The 26,651-nt window shown below is 38.2% G+C and overlaps 1 protein-coding gene across 1 annotated transcript in view; it reads left to right on the top strand.

Annotated features, from left to right (window-relative positions):
* Positions 1-26,651, top strand: part of LOC149790383 (uncharacterized) — a 53,709-nt gene that overhangs the window by 5,819 nt on the left and 21,239 nt on the right. Inside the window, exons 3-4 of the mRNA XM_089972434.1 lie at positions 20,357-20,511; positions 21,557-21,689. Of these exons, the coding sequence (XP_089828560.1) occupies positions 20,357-20,511; positions 21,557-21,689 (288 nt within the window). The remainder of the gene's footprint in view (positions 1-20,356; positions 20,512-21,556; positions 21,690-26,651) is intronic.

Genomic DNA, 26,651 nt, shown 5'->3' with positions numbered 1-26,651 from the left:
CGCCATTTTAATAACTGCTCAAATTAGTGTATTTCTGGATTAGTTCAGGCTTATTTTGGAACACTTGGGAGCAGCAATTTGATCAGCTGTCTGCTTTAGAAATTGCATAGTTTCCATAATTAACACTTGCAAAGAAATGTTAGTCCCAGTACATGAAAGTAGCATAAATGTATGTCAACATTCTCTCCAATGTGCATTTTGCCAGGGGAAATAACTTCACCTTATCCCGCTACCTCCTAATAGCTGTATAGCGTAACTTAAGTACTGGTTGACCTTAAACATTTTTTTGTTGTTTAAAAAACAATGGCAAAGTTTGTATTTAGTAAATATAGCACATACGCGGGGGAAGCCAATATAATACACAGAAAAAAGATTTGCTTCTTGCCGTCTTATCTGTGATTGGTAAATTAATGTACATGTATAAGATAATCCAATTTTCAAAAATTCTATGAAATCAAAACTTTTAGAACATTTCTACCAAGGAACAAAAATAGGTAGGTGTTGTTGTAAAGAGTATGTCATCAGGTAAGTTTACAAAATTTATTTTCCTCATTTAGTTGGTGTTAAATGAAGAAATAGCCGTACTATTTTGGCACGTTAGTCAGTAATCAAACACACGAGCAGGAACACAAACTTGTCACATCAATCAGTAATCTAACACACGAGCAGGTTCACAATCTTGTCACATAAATCGGTAATTTAGCACGCAAGCAGGAGCACAAACTTGTCACATACGTAATTAATGTAACACACGAACAGGAACACAAACTCGTTACATAAGTCAGTAACATAACACACGAGCAGGAAGACAAATGTGTCACATACGTCATTAATGGAACACACAAGCATGAACATAAACTTGTCATATGAGTCAATGATTTAACACACGAGCAGGAAGACAAACTTGTGACATTAGTCATTAACGTACCACGCTAGCAGGAAGACAAACTTGTCACCTACGTCATTAATGTAACACACGAGCAGCAAGACAAACTTGCCCCATTCGTCAGTAATCTAAAGCACAAGCAGGAACACACACTTGTCACATACGTCATTAATGTAACACACGAGCAGGAAGACATAGTTAGGTATAAGATTATTACTAATTATTACGAAATTGTAACATTGTTGTAAAGTAAATATAACGTTGTTGCAAACGTTAATCATCACATATGCTTATCACCCTTGAGCAGCTGCTACTGTGATAGCTGAATAAGTGTGAGGTTAGTGGTTTTGGAATATGGACTGCCCCATTGTACTTCCTTATGGTCTTACGACTTCAATATTAAATTTAAATTCTGCTTGGCCATACATAATATGTCTGATATTTTCAATGAACAAATGCAATATTATCAACTCAGAAGGTTTTAAACTTTGATATTAGGAATATGATAAGTGTTGAACCTTTATGATAGAATAATTAAACATACAGAGTTTCTTGCCATCTTGATGCAATGCATTTATTCAAACTTTAAGTTTACCTTATTTAATCATGGTTGGTTTGGCTTCTATTAGTAAGCTGATGGTATTTGAAAGTAGGTAATCTCCTCGGTGTGAATACAGACTATGACCTGGGTTTTAAAATCGTCATGATAATTATAAGTTACTGCATTTCCATGGGAAAGTATGAAAGAGTTTTTTTTTTGTGAAAAAGACTGCACGACCTTGCGGAGTGCAGCATTTTCTAGAAAAAAAACGAGTACATTTTCCCCATACAAATCCAGTAATCTTTTTATAATATGCTCATTGTGTTGAGCTATTTAAGCCTTAATAATAGACGGTATTACAAGAAACAATGTAATTGAATTTATGCTTTATTCCAAAATAAATGCACAACCCTTTGATTCATCAATACACAGTAACAGTATTCACGCAGACATAGCTTCGCCCAGCGACTTTTTAACTTAGTCGCGTGCTTTACATCAGTTTAAAAAAGAATTGTTGTTTTGGTCTATTTAAATTGAAATTCAGAGTCTGTAAACGAATGCGCATGGATTTTGTTTCTACGTTGATCCAACTAAATTCTATTTTTCTGATTATGATGGATTGGGCTATTTGGTCAGTGCAGTACAGTAAGGTGAATGGATTTCAGCTGGAATGTAAGTTACTCGAAATTCTATTAGAGCTTCTGTGTGTATCGGGTTTTGCTGGACATGTCGGATTTGAAGAACTAAGAAAATACAATTTGAGGCAATGCAATATGCATAAATGCAAGTACATTTATTACAATTCTTATTACCATCTAAAGAAAATACGTTCATGGCCTGTCACTTGCAACTCACATAGGGACCACAGCTATGACCTGTATCATACAGCGTGTCTCCTATCGCTATACTAACATTGTATCAAAACAGTTACACGGAATAATTGAAAAGCAACTGTTGTGTGAGACTCGATTTACCAAGCGGAAATGATACTCTTTCCTCGTCTTGGATTATTGGCTCTGAGACTCTTAGTTTCCTATCAAAACCTTCAGTAGCATTGTTTTCTAGAATCTAGTATTTTGACAGACTTATAAAATGGTACGTCTCTGATAGATATGTGACAGCCCTTGGCCTGAATATGATTTTTCTATGCTATATTTTTTGGACCATTGAGAGCACTTGTCATAGTCTTAACCATTATATTTGCGAAAAGATTTGAATATTGTCCTAAATAACTGTTTCAATGATCAGAACAGTATTTTCAATTACTGCGTCTCTCTCGTTTGTTGTTGACATTGCGAATATTACGTTCATTCGTTTGCTTATCTGAAATTTTCCTTTCTGACCCAGTGAACTCGTCCGTATCGTTACCTTTATCATCTATACTTTCAAATGGACGAAACAGCTGCTTTACTTCATTCACAAAAAAATATAATCAACCAAAACCTAAAGCGTCTACTACACGAGTGTGCACAGTTTGTTGGCAAAGTAGTTTATAATATACTGTACTGTCTTTAGGCACACATGTCGTTAACGTGCGTGCAATATGTAGGTGTTCAGTATCGTAAAATACTGCACGATTCTGACAAGGTAAAGTTAACGGAGAAAAAAGAGCATAAAATAACATTGGTTATTATATGCTCATTTCTTTCTCCGTTAACTTTACATTGTCAGAATCGTTCAGTATTTTACGCTATTGCACACCTTCATATTCCATTCACGTGCATGAAGGAATTATTTTCTATTGTAAACAAACAATGGACGCAGACGCCAGCATTTTTGATTTATAAACAAATCATGTACACTCGCGTAGTAGGCGTTTTACGTTGTTGTTTAAATCTGTTTCCGAATGAAGTAAAGCAATTGTTTCATGGACTGCCACATATCAGTTGCTTTGGCACATTCCACGTTAACATTTTGATACAATGTTTCGGATTTAGTCTAGCTATAGTCCAGAGGTGGGCAAACTTTCCAGTGCAAGTGCCGCATACACCAATTTACACCTTGTCGCGGGCCGCATAGTTCATTAAGTAAAATAATTAATATTTGAAATAGCAAAAACAAAAGGTTTTTCTAAATAACATCTAATTAATTTTCAGTTGTTAATATGTTGTTAATATTTGAAAACTTAAACTTAAACTTCAAAAGAAGCACATTTATTTGATAAACAGAGTAACATAAACACAGTCAGAGCGAAGGATGACTTGTTCCTAGGCCGCATGAAAACCCTTGGCGGGCCGCATGCGGCCTGCGGGCCGTAGTTTGCCCACCCCTGAGCTATACAATAGACACGAGAATAACATACAAGTGTCAAGACATAAATTATTTTCTTTAGCTGGTTATAAGAATGGCAAAAAAATATATTTACAATTTTACATCCTGAATTTCCTCAAAATGTGCTTTCTTAGTTCTGCAAATCCGAATTACATTAGCCATGTTATAGGGTCTCAATCTTGATTACACATTTCGAAACTGTACTGTAATTTCGAATATAAGTGCAATTACATCCTCCTTACTGCACTCAAAATGAAATAAGCATTAAATTCCTTAGCGTCTTTTTGATAATTGCAATTGAAAGACTTCACATTTTTCCCACATTATAATTTCAAACGTTCATTGACAAATAGAAACACATTTCCAGATGTCAACACGCTTCTCCCTCGCATCTTCAAGCTGATGTATTTCATGTCATATAAATCCAGTCCATAATCACGAAATTTCTTAGAATCGAAAAAATACCAAAATCTATTCATTCGAGATCAAATGGAAAAGTTGTGGCAATGCGCATTCATTCACAAGATGACTCCAAATTTCAATTTTAACTAGACGCGCCATTTTCTTTCGAAAGTTATATCGAGCGCGCGACTAAGTTCAAATGTATCTGGGCGGAGTTATATGCACAATAATAATGTTGTTATTGTGTAATGATGAATCTGCGCTTGTGTATTTAGTTTGGAATACGGCACACATTCAGTTATCTTGTTTCTTGTTGTGTATTTTGTTAATATAATTAAGCATTAGGTAGAATTTAAAAAAAAAATAGCATATAATAAATAGGTTACTGCATTTGTATGGGAAAAAAAGAACGAGGTTTTTTTTCTTCAGATGTAAATACAACACGACCATTATGGAGGCGCTCCTGGCCCAAAAATAGGGTCTACCTTCGATCAGGAATCCAAATAACACACACAAATGCAGTAACGTGTAAATACAAACTCAGAACTGGGTTTGAACTATCATCATAATAACATTAGATACAAACTCAGACATGGGTTTTTGAAATATCGTCATAATAGCATTAGATTTTTAATGGATTATTCATGCAGCATCATTCTTTAGCACAAGATTGCGATATCGTACCCAACAGGAAACAGAGCAAACAATACGTTTTCCAGGATTTTATATCATATTTTAAAACACATTTTCACAATGTTTCTTGTAAATTATACTCGTACCTCCTGATTTTTAAAATGTTTGCTAAAAGCATTAAATCTGAGCAGTCAGTGACGCACATTTGATTTTTTTAAAACGCGACAAATGAGGATGATTTTTGTTCAACAGTTTGCATGATTCATGTGTTGTTAATTTGACCGCTGTGATTTGGCAGTATAGTCCAAGTATCCCTGAGCTTGTGAACCTCGGATTCGGGAGGGGTGTCACGGGTTCGAATCATGGCTGAGTCATGCCAAAGTCTTTAAAAAGGATATTTACAGCTGCCTGGCTAGGCGCTAAGCATTAAGAGGTTAGTGTTAGGACTGGTGTCAGGATAATGTGACTGGAAGGGACATCATGCTACATGTCTGCGTGATGATGCACCAGTGTTTGACATCACTATAAACTGCCATACTGCAGACGTCGTAGCGATATGACTGAAAAATTATTAAACTACGTTAAAAATCCAAATAACACACAAAAACCTTTTCAATTCATCCCCGGATTGGGGTCATATCCAATCCTTGTTGAAACGATGGAAATCACCCAAACCGTCAAAATTAGACCCTGTACGCTGGGCGGCTTCGAATAGAAACATACCTGCCTGAATGTAAATAAAGTAGACATCGTCTTAGACAAAACAATTCGAACATAATCTGTAACTTTTTAAGCCAATATATGAGAAGATTATCCCAATATTGACCTGATGATACTCTGCAATCCAGTAACACAGGATCACAAATCTCGCGGCCTATTTAGTCATCAGTCATTTGCCTTAATATATCATTCGACTGCTGACGTGAAAGAAAATTAGGCCGCGAGAGTTTGGATCACGTGAGCAGGCAATGTCGGGAAACTGGCCATTGATGCAGCTCAGTTTGTAAACTCTATTTTTTTAACTTAAGTTTTGACTTATCAAAGAGATGAAATATACTTTAGTTGTTGTGTCTGAAGAATTAAACTATTTTCCTATCCGTTTGGTGCTTTACTGCACAGCAATATAAGTAGGTTATGGCATAGCAACACATTTATGGCTCGATGTAAGGTTTTGCTTGGTTTTGTGCTTTACGGCACATCAGCACAAGTAAGCTGTGGCACAGCAACGCAGGCATGGCTCGATGTAAGGCTGGGCTTGGTTTTGTGCTTTACGGCACATCAGCACAAGTAAGCTGTGGCACAGCAACGCAGGTATTCCTCGATGTAAGGTCGCCTGATTTTGCTCGGCTTTGTAGCAAGCAGCTTCTATATGCTGCAACCGCTCAGTTTTATCAAATTCCAACTAAGTAGGGGATGTGCTCTGACATCCTACGTCAACATTATCTTACACGTGATATAAAAGGTCAAAGGTCACTCGGACAGTGACAATTATATCATTTCCTATAAAAGCATTAAAGATCAAAACATCCCCATCATCCATTAACAGCTTTTAGTAAACTTTTGCCAGCGATATATAAGAAACAGGAAAAAGAAACGTCTGCAACATAAAAACATATGTATAGGCATAAGACAACAACTTGAATGTAATAAAACAAAATCCGTTAATCTGACTTGTCCAATTTATTGGGGGCAATCCGTGACTAGGATTTAAAACTGCTGACTCATTGATTAAGAACATATATGTATATATATATATATGTATTAATTTAGTTACAAGTTTTTATTTAATTTAAATATATTTTTTAAATCAGCATATTTAAAAAGTGTGATCTGGAAAATATTAATTTTATGGGGTAAAATAGACTATATGGTTTTAATAAGAATTTTTATATTTAATTTCTACTGAACAATTGGTAGTCTCAATCAGTTATTTTATGGCTTAAGTGTTAATAAATCCTATTTGTTTTCTAAAGCATTAACTTGTATCTGAATTATAGCCTATATATGGAAAAGTTTATACATAATTAGGAGAAACTATTTCACTCCGTGGTTTATGCAGGAAAATAATCGGCTGTTTGTCACCAATGTCAGACCTGGGCAAAAAAATAGGGTCTACCTTCGATCAGGAATTCCACCATCATAGCGTCCCTCCCCTTATACTATCACCTAAAACCTGCGGCCCACCATTATGGAGGCCTTCCCCTTATAATATTACCTAAAAACTTTGGGCTTACCATTATGGAGGCCTTCCCCTTATAATATTACCTACAAACATGGGGCTTACCATTATGGAGGCCTTCCCCTTATAATATTACCTAAAAACCTGGGGCTTACCATTATGGAGGCCTTCCCCTTATAATATTACCTACAAACCTGCGGCCCACCATTATGGAGGCCTTCCCCTTATAATATTACCCACAAACATGGGGCTTGCTATTATGGAGGCCTTCCCCTTATAATATTACCTAAAAACCTGGCAGTAGTGAAAGGGGGCACCCTACGGACAATGGGAACTAGCATTACAGACCCCCTTGGGCAAATCTACGGACAATGGAAATTTAACATGGAGAAAAATCGTGGGCAAATCTACGGACAAGGGGAATTAACATGGGAATAAATCGTGGGCCACTTTACGGACAAGGGGAATTTAACATGGCGATAAATCGTGGGTCACTCTACGGACAAGGGGAATTTAACATGGGATTTTTTTAAAAAATTTTTTTTAAAAAAAGGGGTAGGCAATTTAAAGACTATCTCTTTTCGAGAAATATGGCTGGCCCTGAAAAGGGCCTTTGGGTTTTCTTTTTCTTCTTCTAATTTCTTCTTTTTCTCCACCAAGTTCTTATTTTATCTCCTACACTCTTTTTCTTCTTTTTTTCTCCTCCTCTTCTTTCTTCTCTTGCTCTTCTTTCTTCTCTTCCTCCTTCTCTTCTTTCTTCCTCTTCTCATTTTCTTCTTCTTTTTCAATTTTTTCGTTCCATTTTGTGACGATCGTCGATAAATACCTATGTATCTATAATCAGCTGAAATTCCTATGAAATCCCACTATCTATTTATAGCTCCAACTTGTGGGTTTTTCCTTTGGAAAATCCCACTATCTTTTTATAGCCTCAGCTTGAGTGACGTTCCTGTTTATGAATTCTAGTATATATGTATAGCTACAAAATGTGGAAATCCCCAAGTCGATATTTATAGTCTCGAAATTTCCAGCGTCAGTGACGTCACTGTACTGAACACTAGGGATAAAATATCAACAGTGTTGCAAGTGGCTGACCTGAATACGCGCACCTGTAGGTAGGTAGGTAGAGTGTATCTGATAGGGATAAAGTGAGTTTTATACGGACAAACAGAGACCAATAGACACACACAACGTAAACGCGCACACACACACACACACACACACAACGTACGCGCGCCGACATACTCACACACACACACACACACACACACAGAGAGAAACACACAACGTACGCGCGCAGACATACTCACACACACACATAAACACACACACTATAAAATAGATAAAATTAGTAACTACTTACAATATCAACTTCTGTGACGATCGTCGATAAATTCCTATGTATCTATAATCAGCTGAAATTCCTATGAAATCCCACTATCTATTTATAGCTCCAACTTGTGGGTTTTTCCTTTGGAAAATCCCACTATCTTTTTATAGCCTCAGCTTGAGTGACGTTCCTGTTTATGAATTCTAGTATATATGTATAGCTACAAAATGTGGAAATCCCCAAGTCGATATTTATAGTCTCGAAATTTCCAGCGTCAGTGACGTCACTGTACTGAACACTAGGGATAAAATATCAACGGTGTTGCAAGTGGCTGACCTGAATACGCGCTACTGCAGGTAGGTAGAGTGTATCTGATAGGGATAAAGTGAGTTTTATACGGACAAACAGAGACTAATAGACACACACAACGTACGCGCGCAGACACACACACACACACACAAACACACACACACACACACACAACGTACGCGCGCCGACATACTCACACACACACATACTCTCACACACACACACACACACACACACACACACACAACGTACGCGCGCAGACATACACACACACACATAAACACACACACTATAAAATAGATAAAATTAGTAACTACTTACAATATCAACTTCTGTGACGATCGTCGATAAATACCTATGTATCTATAATCAGCTGAAATTCCTATGAAATCCCACTATCTATTTATAGCTCCAACTTGTGGGTTTTTCCTTTGGAAAATCCCACTATCTTTTTATAGCCTCAGCTTGAGTGACGTTCCTGTTTATGAATTCTAGTATATATGTATAGCTACAAAATGTGGAAATCCCCAAGTCGATATTTATAGTCTCGAAATTTCCAGCGTCAGTGACGTCACTGTACTGAACACTAGGGATAAATATCAACAGTGTTGCAAGTGGCTGACCTGAATGCACGCTACTGCAGGTAGGTAGGTAGAGTGTATCTGATAGGGATAAAGTGAGTTTTATACGGACAAACAGAGACCAATACACACACCCACACAACGTACGCGCGCAGACACATACACACATACACACACACACACACACACACACACACAGAGGGAAGAGGAAAAAACAAACCCCAAATATACTATCAACACAGAAGGGAGATGATACAAACCCCAAATAAACTATCCACACAAACGTACGCGAACGCATACAAACCCCAAATATGCTATCAACACAGAAGGGAGATGATACAAACCCCAAATAAACTATCCACACAAACGTACGCGAACGCATACAAACCCCAAATATACTATCAACACAGAAGGGAGATGATACAAACCCCAAATAAACTATCCACACAAACGTACGTGAACGCATACAAACCCCAAATATACTATCAACACAGAAGGGAGATGATACAAACCCCAAATAAACTATCCACACAAACGTACGCGAACGCATACAAACCCCAAATATACTATCAACACAGAGTGAAGAAGTAAAAGTTTTTTGAAAGCACCTAAGCCCTCACCTGCAATGACCAACTCTGCCAAACACCTACACCCCACCCCACCCCACCCACCACTTCTAACACTACAAAACCCATTTAACCCGTTATTTTATGGCATCAGTGTGTGATTTAGGAAACATCAAGACACAAAATAATGGAGGAATAGACTGACTATTGTTTACCGACCTGCATGCCTAAAGAGTGTGCGTGAAGGAAAACATCCTTCCATTTCAATTCTAACTAAAACATGATCCAGAGGGATATAGATAGGTGAAAGGGCACAATTTCATAGTGTGAGTAGAAAACAAAACACGCCATCCTTATTATACAATGTCAAGACCAAGAGACACGTACGTGTTCTTTCTGGTCTATTCTCTTTTAGAAGGTAGTATGAAATTTCACATCAGGGCCAACGCATCGGCTCACATTGTCAATTTTTCCATTTCCATGTCTTTACTGGCACAAGTTCTTCATCATCTTCAATTTCTTCTTCTTCTGAATCCCTCTTCTCTGTTTCGTCTTGTTTTTGTTTCTTCTCTTTTCTCGTAGGGCACTCTGAATTCCAGTGTCCTTTCTCCTGACAACGATATTAGGTATCTTGACTTTTGTCTCTCTTTCTTAGACGAAGCAGGTATTCTGGAGACAAATACCCATTTACCTTTGCAGATATAGCAAACTTCATTAGCACTTACACACTTTCGTATGACTCTCATCAAATCAATGATCAAAAGAGTAAGTTTTGTTGCCACTTTCGCATGTGAATTATGCTTTCGTATGACTTTTAGCAAATATTTGACCAGCAGGTCGATCTGTGCTGACTCTTCCATCTTCTTGATCGTTTGAGAACGGAATGAATACTCTGACGCTAAGACACTCTCCTTATATACAGGGACCTGCTGCGTATGAAACCTAGTCAAATGTAATTTTGCAATAAGATGAAACGATTTCATTGAGGAAGTAAAAAGCAATGATGTACCGTATCGCCTCACACAAAACCTGAAGTGTTAGTTCAAATCCGTGTCAGCGATTTCGAAGACGACATAACTGAGCTTTAATCAATGCTCTCCAATTATGCCACAAAACCACGAGTCCTGATTCACGCCAAAAGAAATTTCGTTCGGTCCATAAAAAATAGTATCATATCTGAGAAACGCAAAAAGGAACTTCCAGAAAACTGAGAAAGACGGCTTACACCTACAACGTAAATGTATGAGTTCAAGTAGTGCGTAAAACTTAGTTAAATTAAATTTTTATAGTCAAGACGAAACGATCTCTTTTCGAACAAGAAAGCAGACACCAAGCGACAATGGCAATCCGTGTCACACAACACTTTTCAAAATGTATATTATCAGAGGTTTGTTCTAGCGATCTGCACGGTTAAATTAAATGTTGATGTATTTTGCAATAAGACGGACACAATTTCCATGGGATCGCCCATGGTACGAATGTTCGTGCATTAGTTTAATTTTTAAAAATATTTTTTTTATATAAATCGCCTATAGGATAGACCCAGTAAAGCATGGCCATTCTCGTCACTGTCTGAATAGCTACTCAAGTCAATTCGAAGCGAACGCGGTAAGAAAATAAGTATAGCCAATGAAATGGCTTACAACGGGTGATGCATTGTTTTGTTCTAGGACTGTGTGGCATAATAATCCCTATGTTCTTGCGTTGTTACCATTACAGTGCAGACAGACTGAAATGTGAACTTACAAGCCCTCTTTGTGTGTGTTGTACCATTTCCTCTTACCACATCAAAATACTGAGCGTCACAGTATTGGTTCGCGTTTTCAAACTGACCATTTTTTTTATATCTCACTTAAACATTTCGACATAAACACTCACACTCACATCGGTAGAGTCAGAACAGACGTGTTACAGTATTGAGGGGCATGTTATCTTTTCGTTTTCAAACTAATAAATTTGGGGCTTGTATGAAGTAAAGAACCGAAAGTACAGTGAAACTCAAGGATGATGACCCAATCTGTCTGTCTATTGATGCGTGTATTTACTTAAGAAGAAATATGACCTCTAAAACACAAAGAGATACGGCAAGCATGATTAGATCAAACACAACGATGTTTTCCTTCACGCCCGTGTAATTTAGAGTTTCAATCGTCTTTGAAGACAAACTTGGTCTCCTTTTGTAGGGCTTGAAATAATAAAAGAAACTGAAAAATCTTAAGCACTTTGCTATAGATAATTTCATCAAGAGACTAAACAACATAAATACCGTTACAACAATAGAAAGCCTTAAATCTTCTATCAAAAAGAAATGCATGAAAAAAATTAAAGATTAACGATAACTAACCAATGAAACCGAATTTAACAAAGGCAATGACATGTGAACAAATGCCTCTCACTTTGGAAAGGTAGGCGAATGTACTCTGTCATGCACCATCAACTTGAAAAAAATTATAAACAGAGAGAAACCTGAATTCAAAATTCAGTTGTTTCTTTTTCTTCAAAATTGTTTCGTTTCTTTTTTCTTTTTTTTGGAACAAATCTAAGCACTAATATAGAGTGGAAAAGGGAAAATGCACATACAAGCTTTGATATTTCTGAAAAAATGAGGGGATATTCCTAACGTTCATAACCACCTATATATGCTTGGACTTGTCTGTGACTTATCCACAAAACAAGATGTACATATTTCTGGTCAAGCTGCAAGTGTGTGCGTGTTTTTGAAAATGGTAAAAATGGGATATACAATTTTCTCGTGACACTTATAAAGTGAAGAGTCTGTGCAAGTGTCAAAAGCCAAAGTCATATAAGTTTTGTATTTTGTACGGCTTGTAAAGATTTCCACTTTAGAAAATGTGAAGTATCACAAGTTATTATCACAAACAGAAGTGGAACATAGGGGCTTGCAAGAAAGAAAATAACCCAGACAGTTGGTGTCATCAAGAGTGCTAGAGACGGTACCCGAACTTGCTTGCTTGCTTACTTGAATTAAAGTGATTTTCGCTCTAATGGAGCATGTATCACTGGTTTAATAACGCACCGCGTGATTTTTAATTACTCCTGGGGAAGGAAAGAGAGCCTCATCCCCCCAGGCTTTTATGTACTCACAGACTACTTTTAAATTTAGCCAATCAGGTGTAGGACTAACTAGTCCTTAACAACCTGACTGAAAGGCTTTAAACATGAGTGGGAATTCTCTCACCACACACTCATTTTTCTGTCCGAGCGTGGTAAAGGAGGAAAAAGGTGCTCAGCAAGACAGCCATGGATGTTAAGTACTCACCAAAACGCTAGCCCGTACTTATTTCAAATCAAGTCGTGTCACCAAAAAAGACGACGTGTACGACATCAAAGGCATTGTCAAACGCAGAATACCTCAGTGCTAACTGGCTAGGTCTGCATTTCTTGCTCCCGCTGCTGTTGCGTATATTTCTTCCCTCCACACCGAGTTCTGGGCCTAATTCTTTAAATTTCGTTGTACCCGAACTTATATTATCCATATTATCACCAACAAAAAAAAAAACAAAAAAAAAAAAAAAAACGCACAGACCTAAAAGAAACACTCACTCACTTTTTACAGAACATTACTATTTTTAAAATTTTGATAAGCGACGGAAACGAACAACTTAGAGTCACACTTTCTAACCAAGATAAAGAAATCATGTGCTGATAGACTCACTTCTGTATTTTTTCTTCTAACTGACTAACATATCATAGGCAATGGAATGTTATTTCTTTTCGAGAGTATGGGGTAGCCCTAAAAATTTTTGGGGGAACTTGAAGCGATCGCCATAATATAAGTTCGACACGACTTGATTTGAAATAAGTACGGGCTAGCGTTTTGGTGAGTACTTAACATCCATGGCTGTCTTGCTGAGCACCTTTTTCCTCCTTTACCACGCTCGGACAGAAAAATGAGTGTGTGGTGAGAGAATTCCCACTCATGTTTAAAGCCTTTCAGTCAGGTTGTTAAGGACTAGTTAGTCCTACACCTGATTGGCTAAATTTAAAAGTAGTCTGTGAGTACATAAAAGCCTGGGGGGATGAGGCTCTCTTTCCTTCCCCAGGAGTAATTAAAAATCACGCGGTGCGTTATTAAACCAGTGATACATGCTCCATTAGAGCGAAAATCACTTTAATTCAAGTAAGCAAGCAAGCAAGTTCGGGTACCGTCTCTAGCACTCTTGATGACACCAACTGTCTGGGTTATTTTCTTTCTTGCAAGCCCCTATGTTCCACTTCTGTTTGTGATAATAACTTGTGATACTTCACATTTTCTAAAGTGGAAATCTTTACAAGCCGTACAAAATACAAAACTTATATGACTTTGGCTTTTGACACTTGCACAGACTCTTCACTTTATAAGTGTCACGAGAAAATTGTATATCCCATTTTTACCATTTTCAAAAACACGCACACACTTGCAGCTTGACCAGAAATATGTACATCTTGTTTTGTGGATAAGTCACAGACAAGTCCAAGCATATATAGGTGGTTATGAACGTTAGGAATATCCCCTCATTTTTTCAGAAATATCAAAGCTTGTATGTGCATTTTCCCTTTTCCACTCTATATTAGTGCTTAGATTTGTTCCAAAAAAAAGAAAAAAGAAACGAAACAATTTTGAAGAAAAAGAAACAACTGAATTTTGAATTCAGGTTTCTCTCTGTTTATAATTTTTTTCAAGTTGATGGTGCATGACAGAGTACATTCGCCTACCTTTCCAAAGTGAGAGGCATTTGTTCACATGTCATTGCCTTTGTTAAATTCGGTTTCATTGGTTAGTTATCGTTAATCTTTAATTTTTTTCATGCATTTCTTTTTGATAGAAGATTTAAGGCTTTCTATTGTTGTAACGGTATTTATGTTGTTTAGTCTCTTGATGAAATTATCTATAGCAAAGTGCTTAAGATTTTTCAGTTTCTTTTATTATTTCAAGCCCTACAAAAGGAGACCAAGTTTGTCTTCAAAGACGATTGAAACTCTAAATTACACGGGCGTGAAGGAAAACATCGTTGTGTTTGATCTAATCATGCTTGCCGTATCTCTTTGTGTTTTAGAGGTCATATTTCTTCTTAAGTAAATACACGCATCAATAGACAGACAGATTGGGTCATCATCCTTGAGTTTCACTGTACTTTCGGTTCTTTACTTCATACAAGCCCCAAATTTATTAGTTTGAAAACGAAAAGATAACATGCCCCTCAATACTGTAACACGTCTGTTCTGACTCTACCGATGTGAGTGTGAGTGTTTATGTCGAAATGTTTAAGTGAGATATAAAAAAAATGGTCAGTTTGAAAACGCGAACCAATACTGTGACGCTCAGTATTTTGATGTGGTAAGAGGAAATGGTACAACACACACAAAGAGGGCTTGTAAGTTCACATTTCAGTCTGTCTGCACTGTAATGGTAACAACGCAAGAACATAGGGATTATTATGCCACACAGTCCTAGAACAAAACAATGCATCACCCGTTGTAAGCCATTTCATTGGCTATACTTATTTTCTTACCGCGTTCGCTTCGAATTGACTTGAGTAGCTATTCAGACAGTGACGAGAATGGCCATGCTTTACTGGGTCTATCCTATAGGCGATTTATATAAAAAAAATATTTTTAAAAATTAAACTAATGCACGAACATTCGTACCATGGGCGATCCCATGGAAATTGTGTCCGTCTTATTGCAAAATACATCAACATTTAATTTAACCGTGCAGATCGCTAGAACAAACCTCTGATAATATACATTTTGAAAAGTGTTGTGTGACACGGATTGCCATTGTCGCTTGGTGTCTGCTTTCTTGTTCGAAAAGAGATCGTTTCGTCTTGACTATAAAAATTTAATTTAACTAAGTTTTACGCACTACTTGAACTCATACATTTACGTTGTAGGTGTAAGCCGTCTTTCTCAGTTTTCTGGAAGTTCCTTTTTGCGTTTCTCAGATATGATACTATTTTTTATGGACCGAACGAAATTTCTTTTGGCGTGAATCAGGACTCGTGGTTTTGTGGCATAATTGGAGAGCATTGATTAAAGCTCAGTTATGTCGTCTTCGAAATCGCTGACACGGATTTGAACTAACACTTCAGGTTTTGTGTGAGGCGATACGGTACATCATTGCTTTTTACTTCCTCAATGAAATCGTTTCATCTTATTGCAAAATTACATTTGACTAGGTTTCATACGCAGCAGGTCCCTGTATATAAGGAGAGTGTCTTAGCGTCAGAGTATTCATTCCGTTCTCAAACGATCAAGAAGATGGAAGAGTCAGCACAGATCGACCTGCTGGTCAAATATTTGCTAAAAGTCATACGAAAGCATAATTCACATGCGAAAGTGGCAACAAAACTTACTCTTTTGATCATTGATTTGATGAGAGTCATACGAAAGTGTGTAAGTGCTAATGAAGTTTGCTATATCTGCAAAGGTAAATGGGTATTTGTCTCCAGAATACCTGCTTCGTCTAAGAAAGAGAGACAAAAGTCAAGATACCTAATATCGTTGTCAGGAGAAAGGACACTGGAATTCAGAGTGCCCTACGAGAAAAGAGAAGAAACAAAAACAAGACGAAACAGAGAAGAGGGATTCAGAAGAAGAAGAAATTGAAGATGATGAAGAACTTGTGCCAGTAAAGACATGGAAATGGAAAAATTGACAATGTGAGCCGATGCGTTGGCCCTGATGTGAAATTTCATACTACCTTCTAAAAGAGAATAGACCAGAAAGAACACGTACGTGTCTCTTGGTCTTGACATTGTATAATAAGGATGGCGTGTTTTGTTTTCTACTTACACTATGAAATTGTGCCCTTTCACCTATCTATATCCCTCTGGATCATGTTTTAGTTAGAATTGAAATGGAAGGATGTTTTCCTTCACGCACACTCTTTAGGCATGCAAGTCGGTAAACAATAGTCAGTCTATTCCTCCATTATTTTGTGTCTTGATGTTTCCTAAATCACACACTGATGCCATAAAATAACGGGTTAAATGGGTTTTGTAGTGTTAGAAGTGGTGGGTGGGGTGGGGTGTAGGTGTTTGGCAGAGTTGGTCATTGCAGGTGAGGGCTTAGGTGCTTTCAAAAAACTTTTACTTCTTCACTCTGTGTTGATAGTATATTTGGGGTTTGTATGCGTTCGCGTACGTTTGTGTGGATAGTTTATTTGGGGTTTGTATCATCTCCCTTCTGTGTTGATAGTATATTTGGGGTTTGTATGCGTTCGCGCACGTTTGTGTGGATAGTTTATTTGGGGTTTGTATCATCTCCCTTCTGTGTTGATAGTATATTTGGGGTTTGTATGCGTTCGCGTACGTTTGTGTGGATAGTTTATTTGGGGTTTGTATCATCTCCCTTCTGTGTTGATAGCATATTTGGGGTTTGTATGCGTTCGCGTACGTTTGTGTGGATAGTTTATTTGGGGTTTGTATCATCTCCCTTCTGTGTTGATAGTATATTTGGGGTTTGTTTTTTCCTCTTCCCTCTGTATGTGTGTGTGTGTGTGTGTGTATGTGTGTATGTGTCTGCGCGCGACGTTGTGTGGGTGTGTGTATTGGTCTCTGTTTGTCCGTATAAAACTCACTTTATCCCTATCAGATACACTCTACCTACCTACCTGCAGTAGCGTGCATTCAGGTCAGCCACTTGCAACACTGTTGATATTTATCCCTAGTGTTCAGTACAGTGACGTCACTGACGCTGGAAATTTCGAGACTATAAATATCGACTTGGGGATTTCCACATTTTGTAGCTATACATATATACTAGAATTCATAAACAGGAACGTCACTCAAGCTGAGGCTATAAAAAGATAGTGGGATTTTCCAAAGGAAAAACCCACAAGTTGGAGCTATAAATAGATAGTGGGATTTCATAGGAATTTCAGCTGATTATAGATACATAGGTATTTATCGACGATCGTCACAGAAGTTGATATTGTAAGTAGTTACTAATTTTATCTATTTTATAGTGTGTGTGTTTATGTGTGTGTGTGTATGTCTGCGCGCGTACGTTGTGTGTGTGTGTGTGTGTGTGTGTGTGTGTGTGTGTGTGAGAGTATGTGTGTGTGTGAGTATGTCGGCGCGCGTACGTTGTGTGTGTGTGTGTGTGTGTTTGTGTGTGTGTGTGTGTGTCTGCGCGCGTACGTTGTGTGTGTCTATTGGTCTCTGTTTGTCCGTATAAAACTCACTTTATCCCTATCAGATACACTCTACCTACCTGCAGTAGCGCGTATTCAGGTCAGCCACTTGCAACACCGTTGATATTTTATCCCTAGTGTTCAGTACAGTGACGTCACTGACGCTGGAAATTTCGAGACTATAAATATCGACTTGGGGATTTCCACATTTTGTAGCTATACATATATACTAGAATTCATAAACAGGAACGTCACTCAAGCTGAGGCTATAAAAAGATAGTGGGATTTTCCAAAGGAAAAACCCACAAGTTGGAGCTATAAATAGATAGTGGGATTTCATAGGAATTTCAGCTGATTATAGATACATAGGTATTTATCGACGATCGTCACAGAAGTTGATATTGTAAGTAGTTACTAATTTTATCTATTTTATAGTGTGTGTGTTTATGTGTGTGTGTGAGTATGTCTGCGCGCGTACGTTGTGTGTTTCTCTGTGTGTGTGTGTGTGTGTGTGTGTGAGTATGTGTGTGTGTGTGAGTATGTCGGCGCGCGTACGTTGTGTGTGTGTGTGTGTGTGTTTGTGTGTTTGTGTGTGTGTGTGTCTGCGCGCGTACGTTGTGTGTGTCTATTAGTCTCTGTTTGTCCGTATAAAACTCACTTTATCCCTATCAGATACACTCTACCTACCTGCAGTAGCGCGTATTCAGGTCAGCCACTTGCAACACCGTTGATATTTTATCCCTAGTGTTCAGTACAGTGACGTCACTGACGCTGGAAATTTCGAGACTATAAATATCGACTTGGGGATTTCCACATTTTGTAGCTATACATATATACTAGAATTCATAAACAGGAACGTCACTCAAGCTGAGGCTATAAAAAGATAGTGGGATTTTCCAAAGGAAAAACCCACAAGTTGGAGCTATAAATAGATAGTGGGATTTCATAGGAATTTCAGCTGATTATAGATACATAGGTATTTATCGACGATCGTCACAGAAGTTGATATTGTAAGTAGTTACTAATTTTATCTATTTTATAGTGTGTGTGTTTATGTGTGTGTGTGTATGTCTGCGCGCGTACGTTGTGTGTGTGTGTGTGTGTGTGTGTGTGTGTGTGAGAGTATGTGTGTGTGTGAGTATGTCGGCGCGCGTACGTTGTGTGTGTGTGTGTGTGTGTTTGTGTGTGTGTGTGTGTGTCTGCGCGCGTACGTTGTGTGTGTCTATTGGTCTCTGTTTGTCCGTATAAAACTCACTTTATCCCTATCAGATACACTCTACCTACCTGCAGTAGCGCGTATTCAGGTCAGCCACTTGCAACACCGTTGATATTTTATCCCTAGTGTTCAGTACAGTGACGTCACTGACGCTGGAAATTTCGAGACTATAAATATCGACTTGGGGATTTCCACATTTTGTAGCTATACATATATACTAGAATTCATAAACAGGAACGTCACTCAAGCTGAGGCTATAAAAAGATAGTGGGATTTTCCAAAGGAAAAACCCACAAGTTGGAGCTATAAATAGATAGTGGGATTTCATAGGAATTTCAGCTGATTATAGATACATAGGTATTTATCGACGATCGTCACAAAATGGAACGAAAAAATTGAAAAAGAAGAAGAAAATGAGAAGAGGAAGAAAGAAGAGGAGGAGGAAGAGAAGAAAGAAGAGGAAGAGAAGAAAGAAGAGGAGGAGAAAAAAAGAAGAAAAAGAGTGTAGGAGATAAAATAAGAACTTGGTGGAGAAAAAGAAGAAATTAGAAGAAGAAGAAGAAAACCCAAAGGCCCTTTTCAGGGCCAGCCATATTTCTCGAAAAGAGATAGTCTTTAAATTGCCTACCCCTTTTTTTAAAAAAATTTATAAAAAAAATCCCATGTTAAATTCCCCTTGTCCGTAGAGTGACCCACGATTTATCGCCATGTTAAATTCCCCTTGTCCGTAAAGTGGCCCACGATTTATTCCCATGTTAATTCCCTTTGTCCGTAGATTTGCCCACGATTTTTCTCCATGTTAAATTTCCATTGTCCGTAGATTTGCCCAAGGGGGTCTGTAATGCTAATTCCCATTGTCCGTAGGGTGCCCCCTTTCACTACTCCTGGCGCTTACCATTATGGAGGCCTTCCCCTTATAATATTACCTACAAACCTGCGGCCGACCATTATGGAGGCCTTCCCCTTATAATATTACCTACAAACATGGGGCTTACCATTATGGAGGTCTTCCCCTTATAATATTACCTAAAAACCTGGGGCTTACCATTATGGAGGCCTTCCTCTTATAATATTACCTAAAACCCTGCGGCCCACCATTACGGAGGCCTTCCCCTTATAATATTACCTAAAAACCTGGGGCTTACCATTATAGAGGCCTTCACCTTATAATATTGTCTAAAACCTGCGGCCCACCATTATGGAGGCCTTCCCCTTATAAAATTACCTAATGACCTGGGTTCATCTGTTCTCAAGAAGACTGTCAGCAGAAGACTATCAGCTTGACACTATCTTTTACCTATCCAGCATACAAGAAACCGGAAGTGAAATGGGACCGCATGTACAGGTGTCTAAAGACGGTATAGAATTTAAACCTCTGGGAGGTGCACCAACTGGACCCCTCGGAATCCAGCAAGAACTTGAAAGACAGTATGGGGATTATTTCTCACCCAATGCCAAAGGTAAAGTTCGTTTTCGTTTTCAGAGACAACCCCAACCCCCCCCAAAAAGAAAAAAAAAAACAAGAAGACAAAACAAAACAATAAAAAACAAATAACAAAAATGCAAACAAACTTTTCTTGATAACACTATTCCGATCTACCGTTCTACCTTTATACTCGCTTATGAGTAAAATACAACTGCAAATTGCATAGACCCAGATCTGCCGTCGCTTAATACACCTTTACATCGGGGTCTGTGTTTTTTGTTCTACTGATTACTCCTAAAAAATAACCATGTAGATACCCAGTTTTGCCTGTTTATTGTGGGACGGTTGACATACAGATACCCAGCTGTGTCTGTATATTGTGGGACGGTTGACCTGCAGATACCCAGATGTGTCTGTGTATTGTGGGACGGTTGACCAACAGATACCCAGATGTGTCTGTGTATTGTGGGACGGTTGACCAACAGATACCCAGATGTGTCTGTGTGTTGTGGGACGGTTGACCAACAGATACCCAGATGTGTCTGTGTATTGTGGGACGGTTGACCTACATATACCCAGATGTGTCTGTGTATTGTAGGACGGTTAACCAACAGATACCCACATGTGTCTGTGTATTGTGGGACAGTTGACCTACAGATACCCAGATGTGTATCATGAGACGGTTGCTTTGGATATACGCAGATTGCAGTTGAATCCGATTTACGCATGAATATATACGTTCCTTTGAGAATATATGGAAATATACTGCCAGGTAAAAGGAACGATTTTCAGTAAGAAATATTTGCAAAGAAACCATCTGTATTCATTAAATTCGATAATATTGAATATATTCCTTAAGTCTTCCTCACGCCACATTTACAAATGTCAGTGACTAACATTTAATACTGGTTACGCCGGTAAAAAAAAAAAAAAAAAAAAAAAAAAAAAAACATTCTTGCATCAATACGAGATCATCAACTATCATCTATCAGAATCTCAAAATTTAAGTCTTTTCACTTAATTTGTTTATTCTTACGTCAAAGGTAACCAACCTATTGTATTCTTATTTATCGGTACAGAGGAACTTAGATGGGAGGAACCAAAACTTATGAAAAATTGTTGGGCACAAGCCATGCTGAATTATTTTTACGGATTTTCTCCGAGCTGCAATGAAGACGGCTCATTTTCCGCTAAACAATGTTCTTTACAGAGGTAAGAAAATTTGTCGCCTTTTCGTTTGTTTATTTTTAACACCATCACCATGATCAAAGGGACACAACTTCATATCTGCATAACAAAAAAAATTAAAGAGTTATTTACCTTGATAAATACTTGCTAAATTATGGTGGTTCATGCTGTGTTGCAGTGACGATTTAGCCACTGATGTAATAAAGGGTGAACGGATGATATTCTAACCTGATACAATTTAAACACAATTGGTTATAAAGATGCGTTAAATTGTAAGTTATTTTTGAGGTCAGTGTATATCCAGTATCGGAAACATCGAATTCGCAGAACAACACGGTAGCAACATTATGTAGTCCCTTTATAAAGGGACTTGCATAACTATACGACACGGTATAGAATACTACCTTTCATATATCGTTAAAAATAGTAATTATCTTATGCATGTATGTATGTATGTATATATGTATGTAGAGGGTTTAACGCCACATCAGTACAATCCTGGCTATATAGGTGGCGCTATACAGTTTCGCATTTTGCATAGGGTTAGGATTTTAAAGAAAAAGAATGTCCCCGGCTTTCCTCACTGGTTATACTGGCTATTTAAAAAAGACCTTGTATATCTTAGGTATAATGCAAAGAACCTTTAATTCCCTTTATTTTGGTGTATGATTGATGGGTGTACTATGGGTTATAGAGTATACAGCTTGGCCTTACTTCAAATGTGCACCTTTCAAAAAAGTGCTAGCTCTACTTGGTCATTTTCACTTCCTGAACTTCAGAGGTCAATTGTATAAAAAAGAGCCGATAACTTTTTTTTACATTTTATATATTTGGTAATTCATTCATTGCACTTTCAGAAGCTGGTATTGTCTAGTCTGGCAAAATTCATTTTCCCTATTTTAATAGCTGCTATGTATAGTGTACTTTAGACTAATTCAGACTGATTTTTTAACACAAGGGAGCAGTCATTTTAGTTAGCAGTGTGCTTAAATCATGTAAAATTTCCAAAAGTACAATATCCAAAAGAAATATCATCCACATTACATTAATGTAGCATAGAGGTATGCAAACATTCTCTCCACTGTGCATGTTTTAAATGCGAACTACTTCACCTTACATACGTCACTCTCTCAAAAGTACATATTATCTGGTGAGCGCCACCATAGCGTCAAGTAATTTCAGGTACCCAAAATAAGATAATACTTAACAAAGACAAAGGCAACATGGGTAAATGCCTTAAAACAGAAATTCACTGTTGAAAAAGAACACAAACCACCCTCCTTTTAAACATCAAAGACATTTTCAATTAGAAAATCATCATGGAATTCAAGACGGGGCAAAATGGTGCCTATATAAGTCACCATCTTATGAAAAATTGGGCGACAAACTGGGCGACGGGCAATTCCACATCCTCAAAATTGCTTTGGTGATGGGGCGTAACTCTCACAACATAATTACAACATAGTTTGTAACTTACGTAGGTCTAAACATTACTCGGTGTCCAGAATTTACTAACATTTACAAATATGTTCTCTTTTTCCTTGCAGCATTGCTGAGGTGATCGCAGCGTACATGTTGCAAACAGTAGAATTGACATACAAGATTATAAACGACATATATCGGTAAACGTACTTACTTTACCAGACTTTGCTGGTAGCCGGCCTAAACTGGCAAGTCAATATCGCATGCCGTTAACAAGTAAAATCTGTGTCTGCCGATTTGTTGTTAGTCGCCTAGTTGTGTGCATAGCAGGCAGCTTATATATCAGGAAGAAAAAGAACTGCGATTCAGTACTTTCACTAAAATGGTGGATGCTAGTTCTCTTTGGTCTCACGAGAATCAGACGTGCGACGCACATGCCAGCGAATTACCAGACTCTCGCTAGTCGTAGATCTATCGGAGTCTCGGTAGAGCCTGGTTGAACGAAACTAGCTTTTCCCTAAATGGAAATGCGCTTTGGTGCTCTGAAAATAGTATATACCTTCGATCAGGAAGTCCACCATCATAGAGGCCCTCCCCTTATAATATCACCTAAAGCCTGCAGCCCACCATTATGGAGGCCTTCCCCTTATAATATTGTCTAAAACCTGGGGCCTACCATTATGGAGGTCTTCCCCTAACAATATTACCTAAAACCTGCCTCCCACCAAAATGGAGGCCTTCCCCTTATAATATTGTCTAAAACCTGCGGCCCACCATTACGGAGGCCTTCCCCTTATAATATTACCTAATAACCTGGGTTCATCTGTTCTCAAGAAGACTGTCAGCAGAAGACTATCAGCTTGACACTATCTTTTACCTATACAGGATACAAGAAACCGGATGTGAAATGGGACCGAAAGTACAGGTGTCTAATTACGGCATAGAATTTAAACCGCTGCGAAGCGCACCAACTGGACCGTTTGGAATCCAGCAAGAACTTGAAAGACAGTATGGGGAAATCAATGAACCACATACATAGTTTTGTTAACGTGCAACAAACCGTAGAGAAGAAAAATAGATGGCGACCTGATAATGTTCGCCATCTTGCATTATTAAATAGAAGACGGTTAACAATGTCTGCCATTTTTCTTTGTTTGTACCGACAATAAACCTTAGTCAACCTTTTTATGGACCAATGATATCATACTCCAAAACTACGATTTTTAAAATGGCTGACTAGAGATTCAAGTGAAACGTATTTCAGGTCAGAAATATGTTGTTGTTTGAGCCTTTGACATCAAGGGATATGTTGGCAACATTAATTTTTGAATCACGTGACCAAAAGGTGTGCGCAGTTGTCAGGCGCGTGCAGTTAAACACAGTAATTTTAGTTTATGTGCTGTCTTTTAAGTGTTATGAATGAGAAGATATATTATCTGCTTAATGATTACAGGTATGTAAAACTGGATTCAAGGTCGCTTAATGAAGCTAACCTCTGAGTAAGTAACTGGTTTGGTTTCTTTGAGTACGAAAATGGCCAATTTGTGCTCTAAGCTGTGTGTGTCACATTTGGTAAGATATGCCGCTTGGGTTTTCTTGATCAATAGAAGACTTGCTACGGTTCGGAGTGTTGCGCTTGATGAGTTTCTCTGGGCAGCCAAGTTATGTCATGCTCTACCAGAGGCCCCCGCTACTGACTGTGTCAAGAACAATTGCCAGGTCGATGAATAATGTGTACAAGTTTAAGTTATGTTCCTGTCATTTCTTCTGGAGTTGACGAGCTGCAAACACCATGTTTTAGTCCCTCGTTCTTTCATGAAGCCAAACTGACTCTAAGGTAGGATCATTGTATCGATGTGATGCACAAGAAGATTCAACGGAATTCTGCCATGGGTTTTGACGGATAAAGAGATGTCCCAATGGTTGTCGCAGAATTGTCTGTTGCATTTCCGCTTGTACAAGTGGACGATAGATGCATCCTTGTACTCCTGGAGCATATATAGTCCTTTGAGTTTATATTGACTGGAAGAGTTCAGCCAGTTTCTGTGCCATGTGCGAGCCTCAGTCATAGTATGCTTCTGCTGGTAAAGCGTCTTCATCAGGTGCTTTGCCATTTGACAGTAGGTCAATTGTTTTCTCAGATTCGGTCAGCATTGGATATATGTTATGGTCCACATGGGGCAGGCAAACAACTGCCTTCTTTCTCACTGCTAGATGAATGTCGATTGAGGATGTTGTTGAAGTGTTCTACCCATCTTTTGAAGTATCTTCTCTTTGTCAGCGAACAGTGTGGTGATGTCGGCACGCAATATTTTCAATGTTCCACATAGATGTGACCCCTAGGTTGTCGTCAGAGCATCATACAAGTTCTTCATGTCATTCGTGTCTGCCTAGGACTGAATCGCATCTACCTTGTTGCTCAGCTATGAGTCTTGCAACTTTCTGAGTTTCGTTGGACAGACCTCTTGATCTTGTTGAAGGCTGCCTTCATAGCTATGAAGCCTTGTCTTCTAAAATAGGCCTACTGTGGCTTGGTGGGACCGAGGGTTTTGGATGAAGTTGAGGACACATACTCTTTCAAAGATGCCCAGTTTTCGTCGGAACTTCCCTATGCTGCTGCTTCATGTTGTTCAGCGAACTGCATGTTGTTGATATTGGTGTGCACTCTGACCTCCATTTTAAACATCTGACAAGGGATGGGAAGACCAGCGGAAATTCGGTCAACTAACTCATCTGTACCAAAATGTTCCATCTGAGAAAACTAAAGTTTGGGATCGACAAATCGGACAAATTCCAAACATTTTCACTTTTGGTAATTTATCCTTGCAGATTTTGGCTGGTCTTTCTGTCTTAATTTCTAAGTGAGGAAGGGACCAATCATCCACTTGTTCTCTTTCTCTTTATATCCTATGATTAATTTCACAGCGAAATTCGCAAATTCCCCAAGATGTAGTGGAAATTAGGATTTGGTAATATATATGAAATGCGATGTAACAGCTGTTTTGTTTCCCTGGAAAGGTATTATAATTTTCTAAATAATAAAATGAAGCACAGATGACTCCAAAACACACACATCCAAAAATAACTGATGCAAACCCAATTTAATCTTGAATTTATTTTTATCTCTACTTCGATTGTTCCCGACCTATCGCAGCACAATGACAAAGCAGCATTTTAAGGAATTAAGGTTTAATCCCCGATTAAGATATCCACCCTTTTTCCGGATCAGGGCAATAAAACATATGGCAATAACGCTTTGTTCACAGCGATTCACACATTCCAGGATGACATCTAAGCTAAGTTTCTCTAATACCCCTCCACTCAAGCACACACGACCCTATCCTTTAACATTTCGTGAGGTCGAGGGCTTAAACTGAAACAATTGTATCATCTCTTGATTATCCGTAATGGTTTCAATATTGCTTTCAATGCAACGATAAAACTAGGACATTCCTGTGCATCTAGGTTTCCAACAGCAGAAAGTGACATTTTATGTCGTTTCTATGCACTACTTAGATGAGTTTTATTTCAGGCAGTGAGTGCTTTACTCACAAATATCCGTTT

This window comes from Sinohyriopsis cumingii, chromosome 10 (genome assembly GCF_028554795.1).
Source record: "Sinohyriopsis cumingii isolate HCF-2022 chromosome 10, ASM2855479v2, whole genome shotgun sequence".
In the NCBI taxonomy this organism is placed as follows: Eukaryota; Metazoa; Mollusca; class Bivalvia; order Unionida; family Unionidae; genus Sinohyriopsis; species Sinohyriopsis cumingii.
Note: the sequence above shows the minus strand (reverse complement) of the source record. Positions and strands in the feature narration are given on the sequence as shown.